This window comes from Ranitomeya variabilis, chromosome 7 (genome assembly GCF_051348905.1).
Source record: "Ranitomeya variabilis isolate aRanVar5 chromosome 7, aRanVar5.hap1, whole genome shotgun sequence".
Lineage (NCBI taxonomy): Eukaryota > Metazoa > Chordata > Amphibia > Anura > Dendrobatidae > Ranitomeya > Ranitomeya variabilis.
Window position 1 is genome coordinate 113,095,896 of NC_135238.1, and position 17,424 is coordinate 113,113,319.

Here is a 17,424-nt window from a genome sequence, read left to right on the forward strand (position 1 = left end):
CCCCTCAAGCTTCCCTTTTAGTGCTTTTTTTCTTTTCAGTACAAAGTTTTTGACCACCCAAGTTTTATTTTTAGCATTTTTTTCCTGCATTTTTTGGTGTTTTTTTGTTACTAGTGTCTTATGGTCTTTTTTTTTAATGCCATTCAACATTAACGCCATTGACGCTTAAAAAATTGACTGGGCGTCTTTTGCGTTTTCCCATTGACTTCTTTTGTAAAGTATAGGCGGAAAACACCCGAAGATTGTTCAGGTTACTACTATTAACCACTTGGTGTCTTTGGAAACCACCTGAAGCTGTTAAAATATGATCAAAAGCATGTACATATGAACAACAAGTCGCCTTTACCAAGAAATGCATATGTTTATTCTTTTGAGAGGTTATAAATCGCTTTTTCAGGTGGTTTTCAGAGTGACATCTGCCTGAAGAAGACGTTGTGTGCACAGACCCCAAGATTCTGCTGATCTATGGACAGACTTGTATACAGTAGTTACTTACAGGAGGACCAGGTGGTCCAGATTCCCCTGGGGATCCTTGATAACCAGGAGATCCCTGTTGGCAGAAAACAAGAGGAAATAAATGCATATTGACTATTCAGACACAAGACCAGCATTGGTATAACTAAATGTAAGCTAGAGAAAAAGAAAAGCAATGAAGCGAGAAGGCAGTGGGGCATCAGAATAGCTGCATATGCCCCTACCAAATAAAATACACATTTTTCTAGGAATTCACTACACTAGAGAGTCATGAGGTCAGGGTGAACCACAAGGATTATGAAACTAAGCAATATATGGGAAACTAGTGAATTCCTGGGAAAACCATACCGAGAATAGTTCATCAAAACGGTCTAAACTGCTTTGATATGATGAAAAACTGCAATGTGATTGGTTGCTATGAGCAACAAGGATGGATTTTTCTTCACAATTTGGTCATCAGTATACAGACCATCAGTGTACGGACCATCAGCACGGCCTCCGTTTTTACAGATACATTCTGTAGGATAGGAAACTGTGCTTGAAGTAAAAGATTAATAGCAGCTGAGTAAAAAAAACGGATTGTATACGGACAGCACATGGGTGACAAGTGAGGAAAGACATCGTCCCTCTCTCCTGGATGATTTTCCTATATGCTAGTTTGAGCAAGGCCTCATACCGAGCCTGAGGTCATCAATATGCATCTTACTACGGTCGTAATTCTGATCTAATGATGTCAGGGGTTCATATACTGTACTGGACACAGTACATTAGACAAAAGCTAATCCACCTCTCTCTTCACCCCACGTGACAGCTCTTATGTGACATATGACCCATAACAGTACAGGTCAGCAGGGAGAGTGCGGGAGGAGGAACATCAAACATGCCCCTAATTTGTGACCTGGTCTCCTAGAGGTGTGAGGTGGGTGGAGTGCTGTCACTTGATGCTGTAAAATCACATTAAGGACTGGCTTACACTAGCATATAACTCGGACGATTGCTATCTGAAGTTTTACTGACAGCACTAGGACCAGTGTTATATCATGGGGCAGTGCAGGTCTGTGATTTTTTTCTCATGCCGGTTCACCATGAGCAAACAATTGCAGCGTGCTGTGAGTGTATCTGATGATGGGATCACGTGCACACATGCAACACACAACCCTATGGGGGCGAGTGAAACATCGGATACACTTGAATGTCATCCAAATGCAGTTCCATATTCTCGGACAGAGACAAAAAATGGAGAAATGAAGTTCTCCGTCTTCTCCACACCTGAGATGCAATTCTTTCATGCGAGAGAATCAGATCACAGTAAGGCTACTTTGACACTAGCGTCGGTACGGGGCTGTCACCATGCGTCGGCCCGACGTACCGACACATGCTGTGAAATAAAAGCACAACGGGGCAGAGGATGCAGTTTTTCAACGCATCCGCTGCCCCATTGTAATGTCCGGGGAGGAGGGGGCGGAGTTCTGGCCACGCATGTGCGGTCAGAAATGGCGGACACGACGCACAAAAAAACGTTACATGTAACTTTTTTTTGTGCCGACGGTCTGCCAAAAAACGACGGATGTGACGTGTGGCCATACGTCGCAATGCGTCGCTAATGCAAGCCTATGGAGAAAAAACGCATCCTGTGGGCAACTTTGCAGGATGCCCTTTTTCTCCAAAACGACGCATTGTAACGTACAGCAAGCGATGCTAGTGTGAAAGTAGTCTAAGATGACACAGTTTGAGCCAAGTGACATTAGCATAATCGTCCTGATTCTCTCACATGAGAAAATCATCGCTCTTGTGACTGAAGCGTAGTTTGAGAACTGTCTGGGCTACTATTTGCTGTAGTTTGGGTAAAATCACAGTTTTATCAGCAGGAGATTATCACTTTAGGACAGGTAAATCTACTGCCATGTAGTTAAGCTTTTTCACAAGCCCTGTGTAACGCTGCTCCTACCACTGATTGGCAGCTTTCTGCCTATTCTCAGTGTACACAGATAGCTGCTAAACAGTGATGGAGGCAGGGCTTTACAGAGCTCAGCATTAGAGAGCTGCTAGATCTGTAGCAGAGAAAACTGTGAGTTTATTAAAACTGCACTATACTTCCCAGTAAGTGACACATCATAGGAATCAGGGTATTTGTCCCTACATCATGCTGCTCTCAGAGGGAGCAGCAAAAATATGGCGACAGATTCCCTTTGAAGAAGAAAATGGGGTTTTTTTAACAACAATTGGTCTGCTAAAAGCACACATGAATAGGCCCAATTATTGCAATGAGTTCACAGCTCATCTGCAAACACAACAGCGCATGTACCAAAAACCTCCAAAAAGTAATATGTGAAATCAACACATATATATATATATATATATATATATATATATATATATATATATATATATATATATATATATATATACACATATATATATACACACCGGTAATTTGTAAATCTACTTACAGGTTGGCCAGATTGTCCAGGTGATCCTGGGGGTCCAGGAGGTCCTGGTGCTCCCTAAATATAAATAACAGACAAACATTTACTTCGGATTTTTGCTTGTCTTCAGTTATTATAAGATTTGTCTTTACAAACATTTTTACTTTTTACTTTCCTGTAAAGGAATGTGCACGTTTGCCACATAAAATGCATTTCACTGTCCGAGCAAACAATTTCTGAAATCTGACTCAAGAGCTGCTTATTTGTTACTTACTGATTGAAGCAGTTTCAATCCGCACCACGTCAATTCTTTCAGCGTTTTTGCAACTTTTATCACCCACTTGAACGATTGGAATAAAAATGCATAAGGCCGGTTTCACACATCAGTGGCTCCGGTACGTGTGGTGACAGTTTTCGCACATTACAGTGATGAATATGTGGCTCCACCTCCCATAGGGGTGGAGCCACATATTCATCACTGTAATGAGCGGTACCACGTGACCGCTCATACAGGAAGAAGCTGCCGCGATGAGAGGAAGCATCGAGGGAGCTGGGTGAGTATTTTTTTTCCAGAGGGCGGGCGCACAGGGGGTGGGAGGGGGGTGGTGACAAGGATCTTTATTTTAAACACAAAAAAAATAAAAAAACAATGATTTTTCATTCCTTCTCTCCAGCGAACGCTGCTGGGAAGAAGGAATGACTTCCAGCTTCAGCACCAGATGCAGGGGACAGCGCTTATCTGTAGCGCTGTCTCCTGCACGCTCCGTGTGGTACCCAGTTGGCACATGGGCGGCACACGGCTGCCACATGTGTGCCACACTGATGTTCCACGTGAGCACATGGACACACGGACACGGATAACTTCGGTACCGGAATTATCTGGACGTGCGAGACTGGCCTAACAAATGCACACAGAGACGAGACATGCGTTCTTTATGCAGCGTTTTTCCCACCAAGAAACACGTTTTTGATGCAGAAACGTCTGTAGCAAATACTTAAGATGTGCACATACACCTAGACAAAACAGCATTTCAGGGCCGCAGGCAAGAGACACACTAACGTTTATTCAAATACCTGGTAACAGTGGAACAAACAGAAGTAGAGCATAGGTCCAGGAATGAATCAGTAATAAAAAATGACTCAACGATAGCTAAGAATCAAAAGATAACCTCGAAGGAAAAATATCTGTTTTTGTTTTTACAAAAAGAATTGAATCCTATAAAACAGTCCCAAAATGATAACGTGGAATGTAATAAATGGATGGATCGCTGCTGTGACATTTCTATGGACTGGGTGCTGCCCTAGTGGGACAATTACACCACGACAATGGGTGCAGACAATGTTTGAACAGGATTTTTTAACAAACTTGTTATACTCATCAATCACTCTTGAAAAATATCCGAAATAAATATTTTGGGTGTATTGCTTTTAAAATAATGTCATAACAAACTAATACAATAGTTACATTAAACAAGGGGAACACGCCATTCTAACCCTTCATCGGCACTCCTGCCATACAATCGTGGGATGCTGGTGGGTTGAAGACCCCTGTATCTGTCATCACGGTACTCCTGTGAAAATCAGCACATGGCTGGCATTTATAGGAGAATGTGAGGTCTGCTTTATATGGCAATACTGTGGCATTCCCGTATATAGCATAAGTGATCGGATGATTGCATGGTCAAGTCCCCTAAGGGAACTAACAAATACAGTGAACAGTAAACAAAAAAGGAAAAAAAAAATATAAAAAAATTATAGCGTTCAAATCACCCCTCTTTTACCACATTAAGAAATAATACAAAATGCACATATTTGATATCTCTGCAATCGTAAAACTCCAATGTATCATAATATAAAATAAATTAATCCACTCAGTAAGTGGTGTAATGAAAAAAAAAATGCCAGAATTGCTCTTTTTCAGCCGCAGGAACAACATAAAAATTGTAATAACAAGCTATCAAAACATTGCAAATACCCCAAAATAATATCAATAAAAACAGACCTCACACAGTTCCACGTCCCAAAAATTAAAAAAATTTATGACACTCAGAAAAGGGGCAACAGAAGCAAACATTTTTTTTACAAACTTCTTAATTTTTTTTCATCACTTAAATAAAACAAAAAACTATGCATATTTGGAATCATCATAGTTGTACTGACAAAAAAAATCATATTGTCTGGGAATTTTTTGAGTAAAATTAATACTGTAAATAAAAATGTAAATCTCACAAAATGATTGCAGATTTGATCTTTTTATTTGCTATTTTGCTACTCTTATATTTTTTCCCCTGCTTTCCATTACATCATATGGTAAAATGGATAATGTCATTCTACAGTACAACTCGGCCCACAAAATGCAAGCCTTCCTGCTGCTATATCAACAGAAAAATAAAAAAATGATGGCTCTTGAAATGAGGGAAGGAAAAACGAAAGTGCAAAAACAAAAGCTCACCTGGTCCCTAAGAGTACGTGTCCACGTTCAGGATGGTTGGCGTTTTGGACGGAGCGGCAAACTCGCTCCGCCCAAAGCTCCACCCCCTTCTGTAGACGCAATGATGCCGGATGTGTTCATTGCACACATCCGGAATCATCGCACCCCACACATAGGGCCCTGTGTTTTACCTTGCGGCGGCGCAGCGTCGCCGCAAGGTAAACGGACATGCTGCGTTCTAAAAAGACGCACCGCATGTCCGGAATCGCAGGGCTGCCGGATGAGTGTTACCACGCATAGTGGAGATGGGATTTCATAAAATCCCCTCCACTATGCTGTAACATCTGGACGCTGCGGGTTTGACGCTGCGGCTCTACGCAGCGTCAAACACGCAGCATTTCCTGAACGTGGAAACATACCCTATGGGGTTTAAGTGGTTGTCTCAGCTGTACACCCACTTTATGAATGCAGCAAGATTGGCAGTCAACTAATGTCTGCAGGCCTCATTATTGAAGCTACAGGCAGCCATTCAGATGTAGGATTACATTTTTCCCATGTTCTGTTTGATATAAAATATCAATAATTGTAACATGGAACAATCTTCAAAGAGAAGATATAAAGGTTGGAAAAATACAATCTAGTGTTGGATTTTTACCCTGTTTTCTGGATAATTGCTCTGTCTTGTTTGATCCAGCTTACACCTTACAAGAATTCACAGTATTCTACGTATATTCATCTTCTCTTAAACACAATTTTAGAAACATCAGCTTATGGATGTGTTTGGACATTATGGCTGCAATTCATTAAAGTATTTATAACAGTTTTTTTGTATAGAACCCTTTGAACAGTTGCCAAATTTTGTGCAAGTTACTCCAAAATGTTAAGACTTTTTTTATGTAAGTACCAGCACCTCCTAAGTGGGTGTAGCATAGATGGGATGTAGCATGGCAATGTTGTAAGATTTCTGGAAGGGCACATGGAGGTGAATGCCACTGACTAGATGTGCCACATTCATTCACCAGTGTACAACTGCAGTTTTAATAAATAAGCCCCAATTTGCCTGATAACAGTCAATAGTCAAGATGCGTGTGTAACGTTTAATGTGGACAGCTTGTGTATAAGGTACTGAAACAAGTGTTTTGCTTTTTAAAACATCTTCAAACATGAAGAAATGTGAATTATTATTTTAAAATTCAACAACTTAAAGGGAAGCAGTCAGGATACCATAGTGGTACGACAGTAATAAATTCCGTATCTTGATGTGCCAAACCTGAGATATTGAGCTTGGAAGCCACATGCAAATAAACCTAGAAGTGCTACAGCACGCCTCCCAGAGCATTCCAAGGCTAATTTGTTTGTAGCTGTATAACTTAATTTCTGAGCGAAGGCATTTCAGATTTCTACAAAACTGGGATAATTTGTATTATTTTTCTTAGACCTCTACAGCCATACTGTAAGTTTGATTACTAAACTAGTCATTAGAACTTCCCCACAAAGGGAACCAGTCATCTAATCCATGTTGTTAAAAAAGTGGGCAGCAAGAATTAGGCTGCCGTCACACTAGCAGTGTTTGGTCAGTATTTTACATCAGTATTTGTAAGCCAAAACCAGGAGTGGGCGATAAAATGCAGCAGTGGTGCATATGTTTCTGTTAGGCCGGCGTCACACTAGCGAGTTTTACGGACGTAAGAGCGCAGAAAATACGTCCGTAAAACTCGCCAAACAAACGGCACAATTATTCTCAATGGGGCTGCTCCTATCAGCCGTATATTACGGTTCAGTATTATACGGCTTTCTACGGCCGTACAAAATCGCAGCATGCTGCGTTTGTCAGCGTATTGCGCAAAAAAACGCCAATGAAAGTCTATGGGGGCGAGAAAAATACGGATTCCACACGGACCAGCAGTGTGACTTGCGAGAAATACGCAGCGGTGTTAGTGAAAAGTCGGTAATTCAATTGCCGGCTTTTCATTTCTCCTGCCTAAACCCGACATGATATGAGACATGGTTTACATACAGTAAACCATCTCATATCCCCTTTTTTTTTGCATATTCCACACTACTAATGTTAGTAGTGTGTATGTGCAAAATGTGGGTGCTGTAGCTGCGAAAATAAAGGGTTAAATTGCGGAAAAAATTGCCGCGCAATTTTCTCCGCCAGAATGGTAAAGCCAGTGACTGAGGACAGATATTAATATCCAGGTGAGGGTCCATGGTTATTGGCCCCCCCTGGCTACAAACATCTGCCAATAGGTGTCAATGATGACACCTATCCATTATTAATCCAATTGTCTGTCACCGCAACTCAATGTAAGTACAGATCACTCAGCTTTCATTCATTCCCTGGGGGTTACAGGCAGGAGCGAGTGCTTTATCGCAGCTCCTGCCTGTAAATTGAGTTAACCCCTTCAGATGGATTACCTCATGGGACGTGACAGGTCATCTGAGGGTATGTATATTGTGGGTTTATTATTTTGCCAAGCGAGGGTGTTCCGGATGGATTGAGAGAGCAATAAAATACTAAAACAACCTGTGTGTTTATTTCATTAAAATACTTTTTAATAATGTGTGTGTGTGTTTTTTAATCCTTTCAGACAATTGGATTAATAATGGATAGGTGTCGTCATTGACGCCTCTCCATTATTAATCTGGCTTAATGTCACCTTACAATAGCAAGGTGGCATTAACCCTTCATTGCCCCATATCCCACCGCTACAGGGAGTGGGAAGATGTGCCTTTTCTGGGGTGGCTGGGGGCAGATGTTTGTAGCCAGGGGGGGCCAATAACCATGGACCCTCTCCTGGCTATTAATATCTGTCCTCAGTCACTGGCTTTACCACTCTTGGCGGAGAAAATTGCGCGGGAGCCCACACCAATTTTTTCCACCATTTAACCCTTTATTTTAGCAGCTACAGCACCCAAATTTTGCACATACACATTACTAACATTAGTAGTGTGGAATATGCAAAAAAAAGGGGGATATGAGATGGTTTACTGTATGTAAACCATGTCTCATATCCTGTCGGGTTTGTGAAGGAGAAATGAAAAGCCGGCAATTGAATTACCGGCTTTTAACATATATCGCACTGAATTAAATATAAATACAGAATATATATATATGTGTCTCAATGACATATATATATATATATATATATATATATATATATATATATATATATATAATCAAAAGAAGAGGCAGCACTCCATTTTCCAAAGTGAAAAAATGTGCAGGATTTAATCACATCTTAAGGCGACGTTTCAGCTCGCAATGAGCTTTTCTCAAGCCTTAAAACATACAAAAAATTAAAGATATACTCTATAACAGATAATATCTCCAATACAGTACCAATGAATCTCCACTATTAACTGATCAAATAAAGAACACATATTTATCCTAGGTAATAACATTTATATTAAAATCCACATTCAACCCCCTTGGTTTCAGGGTGTTCAATTCGTAGATCCACATGAGTTCTTTTTTCTTTAAAATTCGCTCCCTATCGCCCCCTCTTCTTTGGATAGGTACTGCATCTATAATTTTACATTTGAGATCCCTTTCGGTGTGATTATGTTCTGTAAAGTGCTTGGGAACCGGGAGGTCTGTTCTTTTTTTCCTAATTGTATATCTGTGCTGGTTCATCCTAACCTTGAACTCACATGTTGTCTCTCCTATGTACCACAGATTACAAGGGCACATTAATAAATAGATAACGTGATCCGTGTTACATGTCAAAAACTGCTTGATCCGATATACTTTTTTTGTTTCAGGATGTTGGAACGTGGACCCTTTTACCATGTGTACACAATTCACACATCCTAAACAAGGGAAACATCCTTCTCTATTTTTACCTGTCAGGGTTACTTGGGTACTTTTTTTGACTTGAGAAAAGCTCATTGCGAGCTGAAACGTCGCCTTAAGATGTGATTAAATCCTGCACATTTTTCACTTTGGAAAATGGAGTGCTGCCTCTTCTTTTGATTATATTTGAACTTGGATGATCGGTGGACTGGTTATCTGGGGCCTTGCACCCAAAGATAAGTATACCTGTGCTGTTCCCCCTTTTTTACTATATATATATATATATATATATATATATATATATATATATATATATATATATATACTGTACTGTATATATGTTTTCCTGAACATTTGAGCACATAAATCCATTAGATGTCGGTTTTGCAAGCCTGCGAGAAAATATCGCAGTACGGATGCCATACGGATTACATACGGAGGATGCCATGCGCAAAATACGCTGACACACCCTGCCTCCGGATCACTATTTTGGGAACATTTCTCCGTATTACGGCCGTAAAAAACGGACCGTATTGTCTTACGCTGAGTGTGACGCCGGCCTTATACTTTTCCTCCAATTGTCCCACTCCTGGTTTTGGCTTACAAATACTGAGGTAAAATACTGACCAAACACTGCTAGTGTGATGGCAGCCTTAGAGTCCGCCTTTGATTTTACAACCATGTATATTTTACTCTGAAACATTGCGGCAGAGAAAACTTTGAAAAGATGTCCAGGACTATGTGGAGATTGATCAAGCTATTTGCACCACAATTCTGCCATTAGCATCTTACGGAGTAGCAATATTTTTGAGGAACTCGGAAGATGCACAAGCATATTGCAAACATTGGTGTAGTCACTAGTGATGGGTGAACAAGAACAGCAAATTTCGGGGTCCGTACCGAACACCTAGTATCCGTGCATGGACCTCAAACATAAGACTTCTCAAGGAAGTCCTTGTCACTGTTCGGGTTCGGCACCCCGAGCATCGGCTGTTTCCCATGCTGTTATCTGTGTGCCAGCGTGAGAAACATTGGCGGTTCTGATCGGAAGTAAGCTAGTTATCGCCAGTTAGAGAGCTGCAATTTCCACGCTGTCAGATGAAAGCATGTGTGTAGCACTGAGCTGCCGTGAGGAAGGGTACTGGAGTTCATAACTGATGCCCTGGTGAGGTGAGGAATATGGTTGTTTATTATTTTTTGTCTTTTACAGGTGACATGGGCATTGGAGGACAGGTGAGAAATATGGTGACAGCATGGGAACCGCAGCGCTGTGTCTGGCGGTAACGATCTTACCGCCAATCAGAGCCTGTGTTTGACACACTGTCACGTAGATGACTACATGGCAAACAACAGATGTTCAGGCCCACCATTCATCTGAATGAGTTTGGGTACTGTTCTGGTACCTGAACCAAACTTTTTTTTAAATGTTTGGCCAGACCCGAACATTGTTTGGCCAGACCCGAACATCTACGGATTTGCCCATGACTAGTAGTAATGCTCGTGTGGTTCGGACTGCTTGAATCACTTCACAATTGTCATCTAAAAGGTAAATATATAGACATTTTTAAAAGAATTTCAATAAAAACATTGAGGAATAAAGTTACTCTTACAAGCATCATTTGACCACCGGAACCAGATTTGAAGTCATATCCTCCAGATTTGGAGTCATACTGAGGACGATAAATCTGTAAAAAAAAACAACAAAAAGAAACCATCATTATTATTAAAGTTTTATTAATTTTGAAGTTTTACAGAATACGTTGTCCATATATTTCACCAGTCTTCTGCCCTCACCCAAATAGTTCTCAAATATAGAACTGTAAATGTCATGTTTTTTGCAGATTAATTTCATTTATTCATTATTAAATTATGAGTTCACATCTTAGTTTCTGCTTATTATGGAAACCCCAATGCAATCTCAGATCTGTCATGGGACAAGAATCACATTTGCTGTAAGTCAGTGAGGTCCAATGAGTTATGCCCATTTTGATAGGAAGAGCGCATGCACTTTTTTCTTCCCACCAAATCACACTGAATATGTGTCAGAAGCTAGAAATGGAGCTATCAGGGCAAATGTGAACAGAGCTTTATTCACTAACAATGAAACTACTTACCCCATCTCCACCACCTGTGGCGCCACCTCCACAACCCTCACAAATTCCAGGGGGACCAGGAGGACCAGGTGGACCTGGCAGACCAGGATTTCCATTATCACCATTTCGACCAGGAGTGCCAGGAGGGCCCTACAAAGAACAGTCATACCATATTAAGCACATCTTTGACATATACCGGGTACATGCAGAAATCAGCAGCAGCCCAGTACAGTAAAATAAACTCCTATAACCATGTAATCTTAACCACTGATTATTGTTTTGTGCTGGGATAAAGGCAACTTTGTGATGGATATACTATGTCAAGCAGTTCCTTTTTCTTCTAATGATGAATGCAGTCAGTTATTCTGGTCACTGTCAGTGATATGGTACAGTATATGAGTGTGATGAGGTGAGAATAAGTTATACCATAAAGTAGTAAGAGATATGCTGATTACAGCACTTTCTCTTATCAATTAATACACTGTAGTCATGTTAAACCCTTTAGCCACTTTATGACTTTTGCCATTTTTACGCCAGTTTCGACCTGGGGCGTGCCAGGCATAGTGGGATGTGGTGCCACAGCTAGTCTTATTCATGATTAGCTGTGGCATTCTGTACCCAGAAATCTCACTCCACAGGCTTTAGTAAGATGTTGAGCCCAGCACACAGAGGCGCATGTCACTCATCATACTCCAGATTCATGGCGAGGCAGACACCTCTTCATGAATCAGGAGCATCTGACTCCAACATACTCCCTCATCAAGACCAGTGGGAAAAAAAATCACTAGCCTTGATTAATTGGGGTCTAAGTAGCAAATACTAAAGTCACAAAAAATAGAAAATTACTCAGGAAAATGGAGAAACAGCAATCATGAATTGGTGCATTAGCTTTAGGCTACAATCACACATTCATTTCCTTATTAACCCCTTCATGACCTGAGGTATTTTCGTTTTTTGCTCCCCTTCTTCCCAAAGGCATAGCTTTTTTATTTTTCTGTCAATATGGCCATGTGAGGGCTTGTTGTTTTGCAATACAAGTTGTTCTTTTGAAAAAAACCATTGGTTTTAACATATGATGTACTGAAAAACAGGAAAAAATTCAAAGTGCGGTGAAATTGTAAAACAAAGAGCAATTCCACAGTTGTTTTTTTTTTCTTTCAGGTTCATTAAATGCTAAAACTGACCTGCTATTATGATTCTGCAGGACATTACAAGTTGATACATGTAGAAAAGCTGCGGAGACACCATCACGTGTTTCTCAACGCAAGCAATGAATAGCCAGGTCTTTCTCCGGGAAGGAACAACCACGGGTAGGGCAGCATCCAATAAAGGAAAACCACCTATGCCAAAACATGGTATCCATCCACAGACAGCTGTTTTGGGGTATTTGCCCCTCATCAGTGTGGAGTAGGAAACTGGCTATTAGGAGCAGTGCCTAGTGAAAAGGCTATGAACATAAGGATGAATGACCTCGGGGAGATCAAATCATCCAACACCGCGGAGACACCATCACGTGTTTCTCAATGCAGTGATCCAGAACACTGCCCCAATCCCTTATGGGAAATATGCAAATGCATGTAGAAAAGCCGCGAAGACACCATCACGTGTTTCTCAAGGCAAGGAAGGGCAGCATCCAATAAAGGAAAACCACCTATGCCAAAACATGGTATCCATCCACAGACAGCTGTTTCGGGGTAATTTCCCCTCATCAGTGTGGAGTAGGAAACTGGCTATTAGGAGCAGTGCCTAGTGAAAAGGCTATTTTCCTTTATTGGATGCTGCCCTTCCCGTGGTTGTTCCTTCCCGGTGAAAGACCTGGCTATTCATTGCTTGCATTGAGAAACATGTGATGGTGTTTCCTCGGCTTTTCTACATGCATTTGCATATTTCCACTAAAGGATGGGGGCAGTGTTGAGAAACACGTGATGGTGTGTTAGGAGTCGAGTTCCCGCTGCTGCACAGGGGGAATCTCGAGCCGTGTCTGCTGCGGTCTCCCATTCTGCATCGGCTGCAGTGGAGCCTGCTCAGCGGAGACGTCGGTCCCAGCGTCTCACTGAGTCTGATATTGTGCAAAGGGTTACTGCTGCCTCTTCCATTTGTCCTCCAGGAAGGTCCTGTACCTGATCAAGTTCTGTGGCAGCCTTCCATTGGTCCTTCTTGGAAGGTCCTGTAGGTGCTGCAGCTATATAAGGTTCTCATGACCGCATGGCCATGCGCTAGTGTCAAATATGTACGAGCTCAGCGCCAGTGTGGTCATGTGTGTGGTCAGGGACATGGCTGAAATAAGCCCCTAGAATGCTGGCACCTCCGGCGAGGAGTTTTGTGTATGCAGTCAGGGCCCCGGCTGAAATAAGCCCCTAGAATGCTGGCACTTCCGGCGAGGAGATAATGTGTGAATTCAGGGCTGGCTAATAGCAGATAGAATTTCGGCACCCCGGAGAGGAGCTGCGTGTTGGTTGGACTGCATGACCACTGTCGGCTCTACACAGTAGCTCTGTGCCCTGTGAGCTAAACAGGGCACAGCGTTCTCTTTACTACAGGCTCTGTGAAGTAACAGAGTTCGTTTGTTCTATTTTGCTTCGCCGCCTTACTTAGCAGCGGGTTCTTTCCTGCACTGTAGATCCTGGGTTGCGAACGCACCTATCCCATCTAATAAATATATTCGGTGCATTCCGCCAACCCTAACAGTACACTAGCGCCAGGATCTGGCTAAGTAATGGCGGATGAACAGCGATTGCAGGGGTACATCCAGCTGCTGGAGGGCCGGTTGGCGTCTCTTGAGCGTGCAACCTCGGCGGTGGATGTTACTGCAATAGCTGTTCAGGCTGCTAGCGTGGCTTCAGCAGCTTTACCCACTGCCACCTCTGTTCCGACTTTATCTCACCTCCCATTGCCTGAGAGATACTCTGGGGACAGTAAGTCCTGTAGGGGTTTCGTGAGCCAGTGCGGTATACACCTCAAGCTCCTGGCTGCACGTTTTCCCACAGAGCGGGCAAAGGTGGGATTCATAATCTCTCTCCTGTCGGACAGAACGTTGGAGTGGGCTACGCCGCTGTGGGAGCGCAACGATCATGTGGTGTGGAGTGTTCCTCGGTTTCTGGAAATACTGAAACAGGTCTTTGTAAAACCTCAAGTCACCCATAATGCAGCGCTCCAACTGCTGGCTTTGACTCAGGGTTCAACCATGGTCAGCCATTTTGCCGTTCACTTCCGGACATTAGCGTCTGAGTTGGAATGGCCAGATAAAACCTTCATTCCCATATTTTGGAGGGGGCTGGCTGACCAAGTGAAGGACGCTTTGGCCAGTAGGGAGAGTCCCACCACACTGGAGGAGCTCATAGCTGTATCAACTCGCATGAACCTTCATTTTCACGAGCGAAGGTTGGAGCAAGCCCAGTGTAGGCAGAGGTTTCGGCTGGCTCCCACCTTCGCCAGACCTTTGGAATCTCCAGTCCAGGCGTCCGAGTCACATGAGGCCATAGAGGTGACACGAGTGGGATCCAAGTCCCAGTCCGCTCGTGCACTTAAGGTCTGTCATGTTTGCCGGCAGTCAGGACATCTTGCTTCCAAGTGTCCTCAGCGGTCGGGGAAACGTCAACATCTAGTGGCAGTTGGAGGAGGTACACTAGACACGGCGACGTTTGCCTCTAAGTTGTCCTTCAAGGGGACAATTACCATAGGCCCATCCACTCTTATGGTAGAGCTATGCGTGGACTCTGGGGTGGAGGGTAATTTTATGTCATCCGCTTTCGCCCAGCGTCACGCAATACCCCTGGTAAAGCTCGCCAAACCAGTAACCGTTCGAGTGGTAAATGGGTCGACACTACCCTCACAGATTACCCACCAAACCATTCCTTTCACTCTTTCTGTGTCTCCATCACATCAGGAGATTATCTCCCTATTAGTCATTCCTGAGGGAATTGATGAGGTCCTGTTGGGGATACCATGGCTACGCAATCATTCTCCTCATATAGAGTGGTCCTCAGGGAGAATATTGGGATGGAGTAAATCCTGTGAGGGTAGATGTCTGAGGGAGTGCGTTCAGGTTGCTACTACAGAGGTACCCACAGATCTTTCCTCTCTCCCCAAGCACTATTGGCCCTATGCGGACGTGTTCTCCAAAAGGGCTGGGGAGACCCTTCCGCCTCACTGCCCCTATGACTGTCCTATTGACCTCTTGCCTGGTGCTGAGCCTCCCCGGGGTCGAGTCTATCCGTTATCTCTCCCGGAGATGGAGGCAATGTCTCAGTACATCCAAGAGAATCTGGCAAGAGGATTCATTAGGAAGTCAGTGTCACCTGCAGGGGCTGGGTTCTTCTTCGTACAGAAGAAGAGTGGAGACTTACGTCCATGCATAGACTAAAGGGGTCTTAACGCCATCACCGTTAAGAACAAGTACCCATCACCCCTGATATCTGAGCTTATTGATAGGCTACGGGGAGCAAGGGTATTAACAAAATTAGATCTGTGGGGTGCTTACAACCTGATTCGCATCCGTGAGGGGGACGAATGGAAGACGGCTTTTAACACCAGGGATGGGCACTATGAATATCTGGTGATGCCCTTCGGGCTCTGTAATGCCTCAGCCGTGTTCCAAGACTTTGTGAACGACATCTTCCGGGATATGCTCACCACCTTGGTCGTAGTCTATCTGGATGATATTCTCATCTACTCTCCAGATATTGACTCCCACCGGAGAGATGTTTGCAAAGTTTTCGACCTCTTACGGGCAAACTCCCTCTATTCCAAGTTGGAGAAGTGTGTGTTTGAGCAGGAGTCCTTGCCTTTCCTTGGTTATATCATCTCTGCCCAGGGTTTGGCTATGGATCCTGCCAAGCTACAGGCTGTGATGGACTGGCAGGATCCCCATTCACTTAAAGCGGTGCAGCGCTTTATGGGGTTCATTAATTACTATCGTCAGTTCATCCCACAATTCTCAACTTTGGTAGCTCCCTTGGTTGCCCTCACCAAGAAGGGAGCAAATCCCAAGTTGTGGTCAGAGGATGTCTCCAAGGCCTTCCTCTCGGTTAAGTCACACTTCGCTAGCGCTCCCATTCTACATCGCCCCGATGTAGATAAGCCATTTATTATGGAGGTGGATGCCTCATCCGTTGGTGCTGGAGCAGTCCTTTTTCCAAAAGGATGCTCAAGGTCGGAAGCATCCATGCTTCTTCTTCTCCAAGACCTTCACACCGGCGGAGAGGAATTATTCCATCGGGAACAGGGAGTTGCTAGCCATGAAGTTGGCTTTCTCAGAGTGGAGACATCTTTTGGAGGGAGCTCGCTTTCCCTTCCAAGTTTTCACTGACCACAAAAACTTGGTATATCTACAGACGGCCCAGCGGCTGAATTCTCGCCAGGCTAGATGGTCCCTGCTCTTCTCCCGGTTTCATTTTACTCTCCATTTTCTCTCCGGGGAGAAGAACATTCACGCCGATGCTCTCTCCCGCTCCATAGTGTCATCTTAGGAGGAGGAGCCTCGGCTTACTGTCCCTTCTGAGAGCCTGAGAGCTGTAGCTCCAGTTTCGCTAGAGTCTGTGCCCCCGGGCAAGACTTTCGGGCCAGCGAATTTGCGACCGGAGGTTCTCTCTTTGGCTCACTCGTCCAGAGTGGGTGGGCATTTTGGGACCAAAAGGACATCCAAGCTTTTGGTGAGAACGTACTGGTGGCCGCATATGGCCCGTCATGTCGGGGACTATATTCGGGCATGCATTTCCTGCACCCAGAATTGGTCTCCTCGGCAATGGCCTGCTGGGTTGCTTTACCCCCTACCGGTGGCAGACAGGCCTTGGGAAATGGTCGGGATGGACTTCGTGGTGGGCTTACCCAAGTCGCGTAGCTGCACCATTATCTGGGTTGTCACCGATCATTTCTCTAAGATGGTGCACTTGGTGCCGCTTCCACGGTTACCTTCTGCATGGGCCTTGGCGGCGTTATTCATATAGCATATTTTCCGTTTACATGGAATGCCTGATAAAATTGTCAGCGACCGGGGTCCCCAGTTCACGTCTCGGTTTTGGAGAGAGCTCTGCCGTTTACTCAGCATAGAGTTGAATCTCTCTTCAGCATACCATCCCGAGACGAATGGGTTGGTAGAGAGGACCAACCAGACTCTGGTGACATACTTGCAACATTTTGTCTCTGCTAGGCAGGATGATTGGGCATCTTTGCTACCTTGGGCGGAATTTGCCTTGAACAACG

The 17,424-nt window shown here is 43.7% G+C and overlaps 1 protein-coding gene across 1 annotated transcript in view; it reads right to left on the bottom strand.

Moving 5' to 3' along the window:
• COL3A1 (collagen type III alpha 1 chain) overlaps nt 1-17,424 on the bottom strand; it is a 255,502-nt gene that overhangs the window by 158,229 nt on the left and 79,849 nt on the right. Inside the window, exons 4-7 of the mRNA XM_077275669.1 lie at nt 11,245-11,373; nt 10,741-10,815; nt 2,925-2,978; nt 497-550 (exon numbers count right to left, since the gene is read on the bottom strand). Coding sequence (XP_077131784.1) covers nt 497-550; nt 2,925-2,978; nt 10,741-10,815; nt 11,245-11,373 — 312 coding nt within the window. The remainder of the gene's footprint in view (nt 1-496; nt 551-2,924; nt 2,979-10,740; nt 10,816-11,244; nt 11,374-17,424) is intronic.